The 11218-nt window shown below is 34.5% G+C and overlaps 1 protein-coding gene across 2 annotated transcripts; it reads left to right on the forward strand.

The window, feature by feature from the left end:
- Positions 1 to 435: 435 nt before the first annotated feature.
- LOC114285253 (GATA transcription factor 8) lies at positions 436 to 5349 on the forward strand. 2 transcript variants are annotated; one of them, XM_082882861.1, is made up of 4 exons: positions 436 to 637; positions 1915 to 1997; positions 2372 to 2647; positions 4127 to 5349. In XM_082882861.1, the coding sequence occupies exons 3-4, from the start codon at positions 2399 to 2401 to the stop codon at positions 4919 to 4921; spliced, it is 1044 nt and encodes a 347-aa protein (XP_082738987.1). In that variant the 5' UTR covers positions 436 to 637; positions 1915 to 1997; positions 2372 to 2398; the 3' UTR covers positions 4922 to 5349. The 2 variants fall into 2 exon arrangements, with proteins under 2 accessions (XP_082738987.1, XP_028084093.2); XM_028228292.2 differs by having other exon boundaries at positions 455 to 1229.
- The last annotated feature ends 5869 nt before the right edge of the window (positions 5350 to 11218 follow it).

The following is an 11218-nucleotide window of genomic DNA, read 5'->3' on the forward strand; positions in this document are numbered from 1 at the left end:
TTTATAGTCACAAATTAAAATAATTAAAAAAATCAAAAAAATTAAAAAGGCAACTCAACCCTCAAACCAAACCATAATATTATTTTTTTCAAAAATTGAATAATTCAATTTGACGTCCCTAACAAGGCAGTACGCTCCACGCTCCATCCCCATTGGGTTCAATGACGTTCCTCATCAAATCATATAAGCGCGTTCATCACACGGTCCCAACAACACAACAAGACAGCCATCCCCCTACATTTTTAGGGGTTACAGAAAAAGTGAAAGGTAACGCTAAATCTTTCATATGGATGGGTTCACACTTTTATAGTAAAAAATTTAATATTCATAATATTTTTTAAAGTGAAAAAGTGAAAATAAAGAAAGAAAATTAATTATTTTATGATTACAGTTTCAGACTCTTCATATTCCTTAATCATCTAAGAAAAAATTCTGAAGTGTTACCCAATTCATCAATCAGAGCATACATGGATACCGTACACCAACCAATAAGTTCTCCAGTTGGAAAACAATGGCGGTTACAGACTGTCAAAGGTCTCCTCACGCGTCCATTCACGCATATATATAGATACATGACATGTATATGTACGTGTATGTATAGTCTTCTCTTCTTTATGCTCTGTAAATCCGTGAACAGGTAGTTTCAGATAGAGATGTGTACATTTGACGCATATATATAATAATGTATTCTATGTATGTATGTATAGGTGTATGTATACGTTGAGAGTGTAAATAAAAAGGGTGTGAGGAGGGGGGCTGGGGAGCGGTGGAGGCGTGGGACCCGTGTGGGGGAACCGAGTAGAGTAATCAGAGGAGAGAGAGAGAGAGATGGAATTGAAGAAGAAGAAGACTTAAACATCACGACAGAGGAGGGGTGGGGGGAGGGAGAGGAATGGGTTGACAGCTAGCAATGAAGAAGGAGGCTCACCTAACGTCACTCCAAACCCTATCTCTCGTCTCTTCCCTCCCTTTTTAGGCTTTCTATCTCTCTCTCCATTCTCTACTTTCAAACTCTTCTTCTTCTCATTCCATTCTCTCTCTCTTTCTCTCTCTGTGTTCTGGGTTCTCACTTCTTTACTTTAATCTAGGGGGGTTTTGTTCTTTGTCGCTTTATTGGGTTTTTTGGACTCGTTTGTGTCTCGGAATTCTCGCCTGGATTGAATTGTTGAGTTTTCTCTGCTTTGGTTTCTAAGAATTTTGGGCGGGAATCATTTAGGGTTTAAGCTCAGGTTTGGTTCTGCATTTTTGTACATTTTTTTCATTACCCTTTTTTGAAGTTTTTGTTTTTCGAATCTCGCACTTGGAGTTCTTAATAACTGATTTTTGTGGGGGTTTTTTTTTTTTTTTTTTTCCATTTGTCGTTTTCATTTTTAATTGTTTTTTCTGGCATCTCACAGTTATTTAACGGAATTTTTCATGCTGGAGAGAAATTTTCTGGGCATTTTCTTTCCAGACTACAGAACCCCAGAAAATTTTGCATTTTTTTTAATGTCAAGAACGAAATTTTCTGGGCTTTTTTTTTTCCAGACTAGAAAAGCCAAGAAAATTTTGCCCTTCGTGTTTCGTTTTGCTGTGCTCTGTTCTGAGAGCACAAAAAACTGGACTCAAATGAGCCAAATACTTGTGTTAGGCATCAAATTTTACTTAAATTTGAGTAAAAAATTGAATAAAAAGCTTTATTTGATACGAATAATTTCAATGTACAAACTCAAATTTAAACAAAAATTTCACTAATAGTAGAGTGATTTATTTAAAAGCTACAAATTTGAGCATTTCTTCTGATTTAGATAAAAATTTATGTAAAATTCAATTGAACATATGAGTTTAGGCAAAGTAGTCGAAGGTGTTTTGATTGATTTTTACACAATTTTTTTAGTTACTTTCCCTAGTGTTTTTGTTCTTTGTTCTTTGCAGGTAATTAGACTGTTAACTTGAGTTCAAAGCGTTTTGCAATCTCTCTGCATTCAAGCCTTCTCGTCTTTGCACAAAGATTCAAGGTTTACTCCACAAACTCATTTCTTTTCCTTTCATCTGTTTTCTCTGCAACCAAACTGGGTTTTTTTGGGTTCCTAAATAAAATTCCATTGAAAAAGCACTGAGATTTCTCTCTTATATGTTGAATTTTCTCAAGAGTTCATAAATTTGGGCTCAGTGTAGAGATTCTCTTTTATCTATCAACTTGATACTATGAAGATTTGGGGGGAATGAAACAAAAAAATTTAATCTTTTGCTAACATGCGCCACAGGACCTATGTGGTGCTCTGCTCTTAATCATTAACACATTGTCACCAGCAGAGGACATGGTGGTCCTCAACACAGCTCACCCCCATATCTCATCTTTTTCCTTTGGCATTTTCTGTGTGTTTCTCAGGAAAGTTAAAAGGAAGGAAAAAAGAAAATGATAGGACCCGATTTCATTGATGAGATAGACTGCGGGAGCTTCTTTGATCAGATTGATGACATAACTGAATTCCCTGCCGACAATGAATGTGATCTCGGCTCTGGTTCTGGTTCTGGCTCCGGCAGCGGCAGCGGCAACGATTTTCAGAGCATTTGGTCGGATGCTTTGACTGGTTCTGACCCAATTTTCTCGGCCAACAACAGCAACAATGCAGCATCTCAACTCTCCGCCGAACTCTCTCTTCCGGTGAGCATTCAATTCTTGTCATTTACTCGAGTCAATTTCCTGTCCCTATTGTTTTTTTGTTAGCATGTTGATTTTGTTGCTAGTATTTTGTTTCCAGAAAATAGGCTTTGGATTGCTTTAAAATGAAGTGATAATGAATTGATAATGACATTATTATTATTATTTGTTACCCACCGCTAGACCGGATCCTCTGCTCCTGTTTCCCGTCCTAATTCACCACTTTACCATGCTATCAAGTCCGAGCGACTGTGGTTGTATTTTTTTATGCAATTAGTGTATTTAGTCTTTTTTTGCCTGGTATAGTGTATTGTTTATTTGTGCAGCTCAAAAGTCAGTGGAAATCCCCATATGAATTTTGAATGTATTCTCATTTTAAAATTCTGAAATTGAGGGTGTATCTGTTTAAGTTTGGATGATTGCTTAAAAATTAAGCTTCACAGTAATTTGTGTTCCTTCAATTTGAATCTCCTTTGATTGGGGTAGTTGCCGAGTTGACTTGTGTGCTCATCACTACACCTTCGCACCAAATAAAGTAGAGTGTCAGATATAGGTCACATGGATGCTAAATGTGAATTATGGTTATGTTTCTATTGAATGATTCAGAACATTATTTCGTATAGGAATCTTAGTTTTGATTGTTGGTTGAGCTCGAGGTGCATGTAACAAAAGTATAGCTTAATGGCAATTTTCATATTCCAATTTATCCCTAAATCATTGAGCAGTCTTCTGATTCTTACAGTGGTTTCAGTACCACCAGCATGAAGTTGTGAAGGTGCTAAAATGGTGTTATTGCTAATAATTAAACTTGATATCAGGGCAGGTTACTTATGGGTAGTTGGGAACTTTAAATCTTTGGTAGACATATCAGCTGGTGCCATCTTGAATTGACTGTGAATCATTAATTTGTGGCCGTGGTGTTTTCTTGTTAGTCATTGCTCCTTCCCAGTCTGCAAACTGTGGGATTTTTAAACTGTCTGAAACTATTGGAAGGACTTGCTACGCATTTGCAATTCTGTCTGCAAGCTGTGCAATTTTTAACACAAATGATTGTTCTTCATCAGTTTTTCTTCTTGAACTTACAAATCATGTTATCACCCTTTTACTCTTCTGCCCGTAAGTTTAATAAATTTAACCCCAGAAGTTGGATTGCTCTCGTCAATTGCTTAGGCCCCGTTTGGGAACAGGCTAATTTAGTAACTTTTTGACTATTTGGCTAAAATATGAACTAAAAAAAACTAGTATGTTTGGGATGACTTTTTGGCTTTTTACGAAAAGATGTGCAAAAAGTAGAGAGAAAAGAGAATCTTTGACCTTTTAGTACGAGTTGTTGGCTTTTTAACTTTTTAGTAACTTTTTGACTTTTTGGCTAAACCAGCTCTTCCCAAACGAGGCCTTAGTGTTGATTTTAACGGATATTTATTTTTCCAGCTTTCATCTTATATTTCTTTCTTTTGTCTGCTTTGTTTTATATTCTCTCAGTACGAAGACATCGTGCAGCTCGAATGGCTTTCAAACTTTGTGGAGGATTCTTTCTCTGGTGGAGGCATGACCCTTGGCAAAGAAAAACCTTCCGTCAACAACGAGCCATCACACAATCAGTTTCAAACATCCAGTCCCGTCTCTGTTCTTGAGAGCAGCAGCAGCAGCAGTTCCTGTTCCAGGACAAAGACTACGCAGCTCAGCCCAACTAAACACGGTCCACAGCGTGCTCGTAGCAAGCGCCCTCGTCCTGCAACCTTCAATCCCCGCCCAGCAATTCAACTCATCTCCCCAACCTCCTCTGTTACAGAGAATCTCCAGTTATACCCTGTTCGAGTAACTTCCTCAGAATCTGAAAATTTTGCCGAGTCTCATCCTGTGAAAAAGATACCAAAGGCAGCTCCAATGGAACATAAGAAGAGAAAGAAAATAAAGTTGTCACTTCCTTTGGGTCCCGTGGAAATGAATCAAAACTCGACATCCCAAGCTGTTAGGAAATGCATGCATTGTGAGATAACTAAGACGCCGCAGTGGAGGGCAGGCCCAATGGGACCAAAAACCCTATGCAATGCATGTGGTGTACGGTACAAGTCAGGCCGACTCTTCCCCGAGTACCGGCCTGCTGCGAGTCCAACATTCGTTCCATCGTTGCACTCCAATTCTCACAAAAAGGTCATTGAGATGAGAAGTAATGGTGGTGAGAAAAGTTCCGTGGTTATGACGGTGACAACTACCCCGACAACCACCCATCCAGAGCTCATCCCCAACAGCAACCCTTCACTGGATTACATTTGAGTGGAGTGGCAGTGTGGAAACCAGCGTTCATCGTTGGAATTGCTCTTCGCGGCCTTGAACTCTTCTGTTGCTCTCAAGTTATCTCTTTTACTGGTTGTTTCATTTCTTTGTTCATTTGTTCTTTGTACAGAGATGTAATGGGGGGATGGTAGAGTATTAGATGGACCATATTTTAGTTATAGTAAAGGAATCAAATCAGAGTACTGAGAAAGTGGTAGGGATTAAGGGATGGTTAGGCGTAGGGTTCAGGTTTAGTGATATGCATCAGGTCTTTACGATTAAGATTAATAGGTTTGGGGTGAGGATCTTGTCTCTTCTTTATCATGTGTTTTTGTTCTTTGTTTACCCTTAATTGGGGATTCTTTTTGCAGTTCATTTCTTACTAGGAAATTGTGAGATAAGTAATATGAAGTTTGAATTTATGTTTATGCATTGTTGTGTTTGCTACTTCCGATGGTGTTGTGAGTCTTGGATTCTTGGGGTGAAAAGAAAAATAAAGGAAAATGAAAATCCAAATGGAGACTTCTTGTCTTTGAATCCTCAGTAGTTCCCAACAGTGGTTTCAATCCAGTTTTTCTACATACGAGTTGCTTGGCTGCAGCAATTACAGAGACCACCAAAATTAGTACATAGCATATTGTGATTGATTAGAGACTGCCCTAGGAACCTTGGTGCTCATATGCTGCCAAGCGGGTCAAGACATCTGTATTTTTCCCTAGTTGCTGTCTGTTGGGTTTACTCTTCTTCATGAATCTCTTCGAGAATGCCTTTGGCGGCGGAGTGTTGGGTGGGCAGTGCTAGTGGTGTTGATGGTGTGGTCAAAGTGGAGGTGATGGTGTTGGTGATCGTGGAGTTGTGGCGGTGGTGGTGTGGTAGAGTTGATGGTGGAGATAGTATTAAGTGAATGTAATTGAACAGATTCACGATATCTAGTTATCACTGATCTTGAGCATGCTTTGCCTAGAGTAGAACTTTAAACCTTCAACTGGGATTCTGAGAATTATAGTAGTGTTACTTCATAATTCCTCAAATTTAGTTGTTTTTTTTTTTTTTTTTTTTTTTTTTTTTTTTTTCAAATTACTAAAAACTAGTTTTGTCAAAGAAATGTTTTTTTTTTTCTTTTTCAAAAAAGAAAAAAAAAATACTCAGCATTTATATATATGTATGAGGCAAAAATAATTTTTGGTGTTTACTTGTCAAATTAGTTTTTATAAATTAAATTTTTTTAATAATTACAATTCATATCACTTTTAAAAAAAATTTAAGTAAAATGAAAGTTGAAATTTCAACATTTATGTTACTCTTATTGTGTACCCCTTCATCACCCAACCAAAGCAGCCACCACCACCCTGGCTCCACTGCCACCCCCATCTCTCACCTCCACCCAGGGCGACTTTACACTCCACAAGACCTAAAACAAAATTTAATGGGAAGATTTATTTTTAAACATAAATATAAATAATATATATTAGTTTTACATTGTATTTTATTATGTAAAATTCATGTGGTTATTCAGTTCTCATTACTAAAATCTCGAAATTAAGTATTTAGCTATGAAAAGAATTGACAAGTGTCACAAGTAATCCAATAAATAGAATTTATAAATTAAAAAAAAAAATGAACTAAAAAAAGATGAAGACTAAATATATAGAACTTATTCCAAATTGGTGGGTAGGCTTTATTAAAATAAGAGATCAAATGTTTTCAATTTTTGCTGATAAAAGAATATGTATTTTTAATTTTTGTGAAACCCATATTTAAATGTGGACTTTTTTTTAAAAAAAATAAAGTGTCCATTTTGACAAAAATATATTAAACTAGTGGAGGTTTTTTCCAAATTTGTAAAACCTGTATTATGCTCATGGGTGGGAATATTTTTTTTTTCTTTTTTTTCTCTTTTTTGGTTATATGGAGGCTTTTTTCATGAGAAAAAATTGAGTTGTATTACAACTTTTTATTATATTTGAAGAATTTAAGGCGGTTTTGAAAATAGGGCTTAAAATCATTATTTTTATGACTTTACACTCCAATTGGCTTTACCTTCACCATTAGTATCAGGACTATTATCTCATCATTATCATCATCACCACCACTACTATCTCACCACCACCACCGCCATTACTATTGCCACCACAATACCATCATCATCATCACTCCATAGCTACCATCACCAACATTACCTTCATCTACCACCAGTAGTTACCGCAACGCCACTGCATCCCTATTTATTCACCACCATAATATAAATCTTTATATTAAATTACAATTCCATGTACTTGTGCATATCAAATAGCTTACTAAATTCAACATTTAAATATTAGTATATATTAAACAAATTTTTTTTTATTAAAAATGTTAAAATCTAGTTTTGAATATATAATTTTCATATTTTTCTTTAATTTTATCAAAAAATGCATTCGATTATATACAAAGAATAATGCCAAAATCTCATAATTTAAACTTCCAAATTCACCCCTAATGACATGGCAAAAGAAATTAGCTTTGCATGATTAATTTTGTGATAAATTAAAAGTTAGCATATAACCCATCATGTCATTATAAATAAACAAACAAAAAATTTAAAATAGAGTCTCAATTTCATGGGCCTTTCAATTTTTTATTTATTTTTGCCTCTTGAATTTTGTTTTTGGCTATAAAGTTTTTTTTTTCCTTATTTTGGTGCTAAAGTTCTATCAATACCTCCTCCCTAACAAATCCATAGAGAAGGCATTCCAAATCTCACAAACTTTCTCATCCTCTCTATCTTTTTCTCAAACTTTTTGCTCAAGGGAGGTAATAAGTTTTATGATTTCTGTTTGTTTATGCCATGAATAAGGGATAAGAAATTGGAGAATATGAAAGCAAATGTTCAGATTGTTGCATTCTTGTTTGATTATTTGTTGATGTTGGAAAAAATATTACACATTGTTTTGTCATTTGTGATTATAGAAGGAAATCCATGTGAATGTATATTTTCTCCTTCGCTTTGTGGCTTCCCTTGTTTGTAATCTCATCTCACAAATGGTTGCAGCAAGTTATGGCTCCATGTTCTTAATCAATAGGTCATGATTTTACCACTTGTAAAAGAGGAAATACTATGCATTTGTATTGCACACCACATGGTTGTTGTAATTTCTGTTAGAATAAAGATTGTAAATTGTACCAAATTTTTTTATCCCATCAGATGAGTTTCATATAGACAGAACACTTTAAATTTCTGTTTCATTGAATGAATTCTATATGACATGAATTCCATAAATTTCATATGCTTTCTATTGGAGGATGACATGAAAAACTCTCTTGTGTTTGGTACATGTGCAGCATATAATGTCCTCTGTACTCTGCATTATCACTTGAACTTTTATTTTACTTGCTTAATTAGGTGCCAAAGTTGGAGGAAAATTTAAGTTTATGTTTTGAATATGTAATCTGTAAGTAATATAGATAAAACTATATAGGTGGGAAATTGCTTGCTGTGTTCTTCATGATGCTTCTTCTCTTGAGGGGTTCAGTTAATCAAATCCAGTCTTGGTAAGGCTTCCAAGTGTTAGTTGGGACCTAAAGTTTTGTTTTGGCCTTAAGTTTATATTTTCAGTAGTAGATAGAGAGATGATAGGTTAATTAGATCAAGTTTAAGGTGCAAAAAGTCATATGTCCATGAAGGATTTGTGATTTTCTAGTTCTCTTTGTACCAATTCTTCTCCAGGTTAATAGATCAATACTATTTGTACCAATTGAGTAAGAATTTAAAATTGTGACTTATTTATTTGATGTGGAAATTAAATGTTTCCGAAGTTAAAATGTCCTTAATTTGTTTTTCTATATGTTGATAAAAAAAAAACAAATTTTATTGCTATAATTAGTTGATATTTTCTTACCCTTCTTAACTGCTGATGATTTATTATTTATTATGTAGTAAGAATTAATGAAGTTTTTAAAACAAGAGCAGAGCTGGACAGCTGAACTGCTAATCTGTGTGTGTGTAGTTAGACAATCTGAGGAAACAAATTCATATATTTAGACAAATTTTAATGAATAAACTTGACTCAACTTTGAAATGGGCTAAATTAATGGCAGTTGAGTGTAGTTGAACAATTTGCAGGTTAATTGCTTTTTCTGTCCTAATAGGATTAGTGATGACAAGACATTTTTGTTTAATACTCTTAGCACATATTTTTGCTTTATCAGATTTTCTATTAAGTTTAAGATATTTTTTTTTCTCAATCTATTTATAAATAAAATGGGAAATAGAGATAACTTTTGTTTGATACTCCTAGCACATGTTGTAACTTGTAACGACTTACTCTTTTGGCATGTTTCATTGTCTTTTGGTGTGCTTTGGTGAAAATTCTGAAATTTTGGTTTTCTACTGATTTTTCACATCTGCTTTCTAGGAAACTGATAGGTTTTTGGTCAACTCGATGGAAACGTAAATAAATAAATAAATTGTTCTCTGCTCTGCACTGCTTTCTTAATTCTTATATATTATTCAATCATAGGTATGGATTCAAACAAGATCTTTACTTTACCAATCTTTTACAAGAAAGGCCCAACATTGATGAACATTATTTGATGGAATCTCAATATTTGAATCAAAATACTCAAGTCTTTGCCCAAGAGTCTCAATTTATTGCTGAAATTGAATCTCTGTCGAAGAAACCTCAATGTGGAGGACACTTCACAAAAGAAGAAGACAAACTCCTTGTATCGGCTTGGCTTAATATTACTTTAGATATGTACACGAGAATGAGCAAAAACGCTCTGCCTATTGGAAAAGAGTGCGGAATTTTTTCCATGAGCACAAGAAATTTGAATCTAATCGAAATGAGAATTCTCTTATAAATCAATGGTCAACCGTTCAGCTTGCCATGAATAAGTTTACAATTATTATTATTTGTAAATGAGGATGACAATCGATGGCATAAATGAGGATGACAAGGTATTGAACATTGTACATTTACAATTATTATTATTTGTGAAGTTGCTAAATATTATTTATTTATTTAATTTTTAGATTTGCAAGCGAAAATTATGTAAAAGGAACTCAAGAAATCTACATTCCAATTCGAACACTATTGAATTATGTTAAGGGAACAACCAAAATGGGTGGTAGAGTCTAAGAAGAAAAAGCAACCAAAAAGACCAAGAACAGGGACAACCTCTTCTCCTTGTACTCCGGATTCGATAAATCTAGGGGAAGACCATGTCTCACCTAATGCTTTTGTAGACTTGGAGAGACCAACCAGTAGGAAGGCTGAAAATGAGCGATTGAATAAACGAAAGAACAAAGAAAATGTACATTCGAGTATTACAAAGACTTTGGAGGACATCAAGGAAGACAAAAAGAAAATGATTGACAAGAAAATTGAAATGATTGACAAAGTATACGTTCAAAAACAAGTGGAGCTTCGTATCATGCAAGAAAATCATGAGGTGGAACTTGAAAAGCATGAAATGGAACTTTTCAAAGAGGACGAAAGAGTTATTTTGATGAATCTCAGTGGCTTGCCGGAAATCCAACAAGAATTTTATCGTTCTCGACAGATGGAAATCATTAAGAAAAGAAGAATGAATTAGTATTCATTCTCTCTTTGCTCCTTATGATATTTTGGCTTTTGTCTAGTAGGCTAGAAAACTGATATATGATATTTTGGTTCTGCTAGTATTTTGGTTCTGCTTATGTCTAGTATTGTTTTTGGTTTTGCTTTTGTCTAGGATAGATGTTGAACTCAACAATGTTTTGGTACACAATGTTAGTTGTGTAATCTGATGCTGTTTGTGCTGTGTTGTTTTGTTGCTCTTTGTGCTGTGTTGCTACCATTTTGGGGTTATTTTTTAATTTGTTTTTGCTGGTGTTTTTGGGCTATTTTGCTAGTGTTTTTGGGCTGTTTTTGCTGCTATTTTTGTATTGTTTTGCTACTATTTTGCTGGTATTTTGTGCTGTTTTTGTTGCTATTTTACTGGTTGTGTAACCATTTTTTTCCCTTTCTTTAATCTCCTTTGAGGAGTTTGACTGAGGTTCTTCTACCTATTTTTTATCAATTGCCAAGGTTAAAACATTAACACCATATTTCCAAACATCATATGTGCTGTTTTTTCTCTGCATTGCTAATTATTTATATATATATATATATATGAAGGCATATAATTAAAATGAAAACCATATAATTAGAAGGCATATAGAATTATAAAATTACACATAAATCAAAAGCATATATCGATTACACTCAAAACTAATAACATACTACATAAAATGAAACTTCAAATTCAAAGCTTTTACGACTCGCTGTGTAATTG

Source organism: Camellia sinensis, chromosome 8 (assembly GCF_055761805.1).
Source record: "Camellia sinensis isolate YWXY chromosome 8, ASM5576180v1, whole genome shotgun sequence".
NCBI lineage: Eukaryota > Viridiplantae > Streptophyta > Magnoliopsida > Ericales > Theaceae > Camellia > Camellia sinensis.

What these genes read in the sequence shown, in the direction of transcription:
- LOC114285253 (XM_082882861.1), top strand. Translation starts at nt 2,399, where the DNA reads ATGATAGGACCCGATTTCATTGATGAGATAGACTGCGGGAGCTTCTTT. An exon ending in CCGCCGAACTCTCTCTTCCG is followed by an intron (nt 2,648 to 4,126) that starts GTGAGCATTCAA and finishes ATATTCTCTCAG; the next exon opens with TACGAAGACATCGTGCAGCT.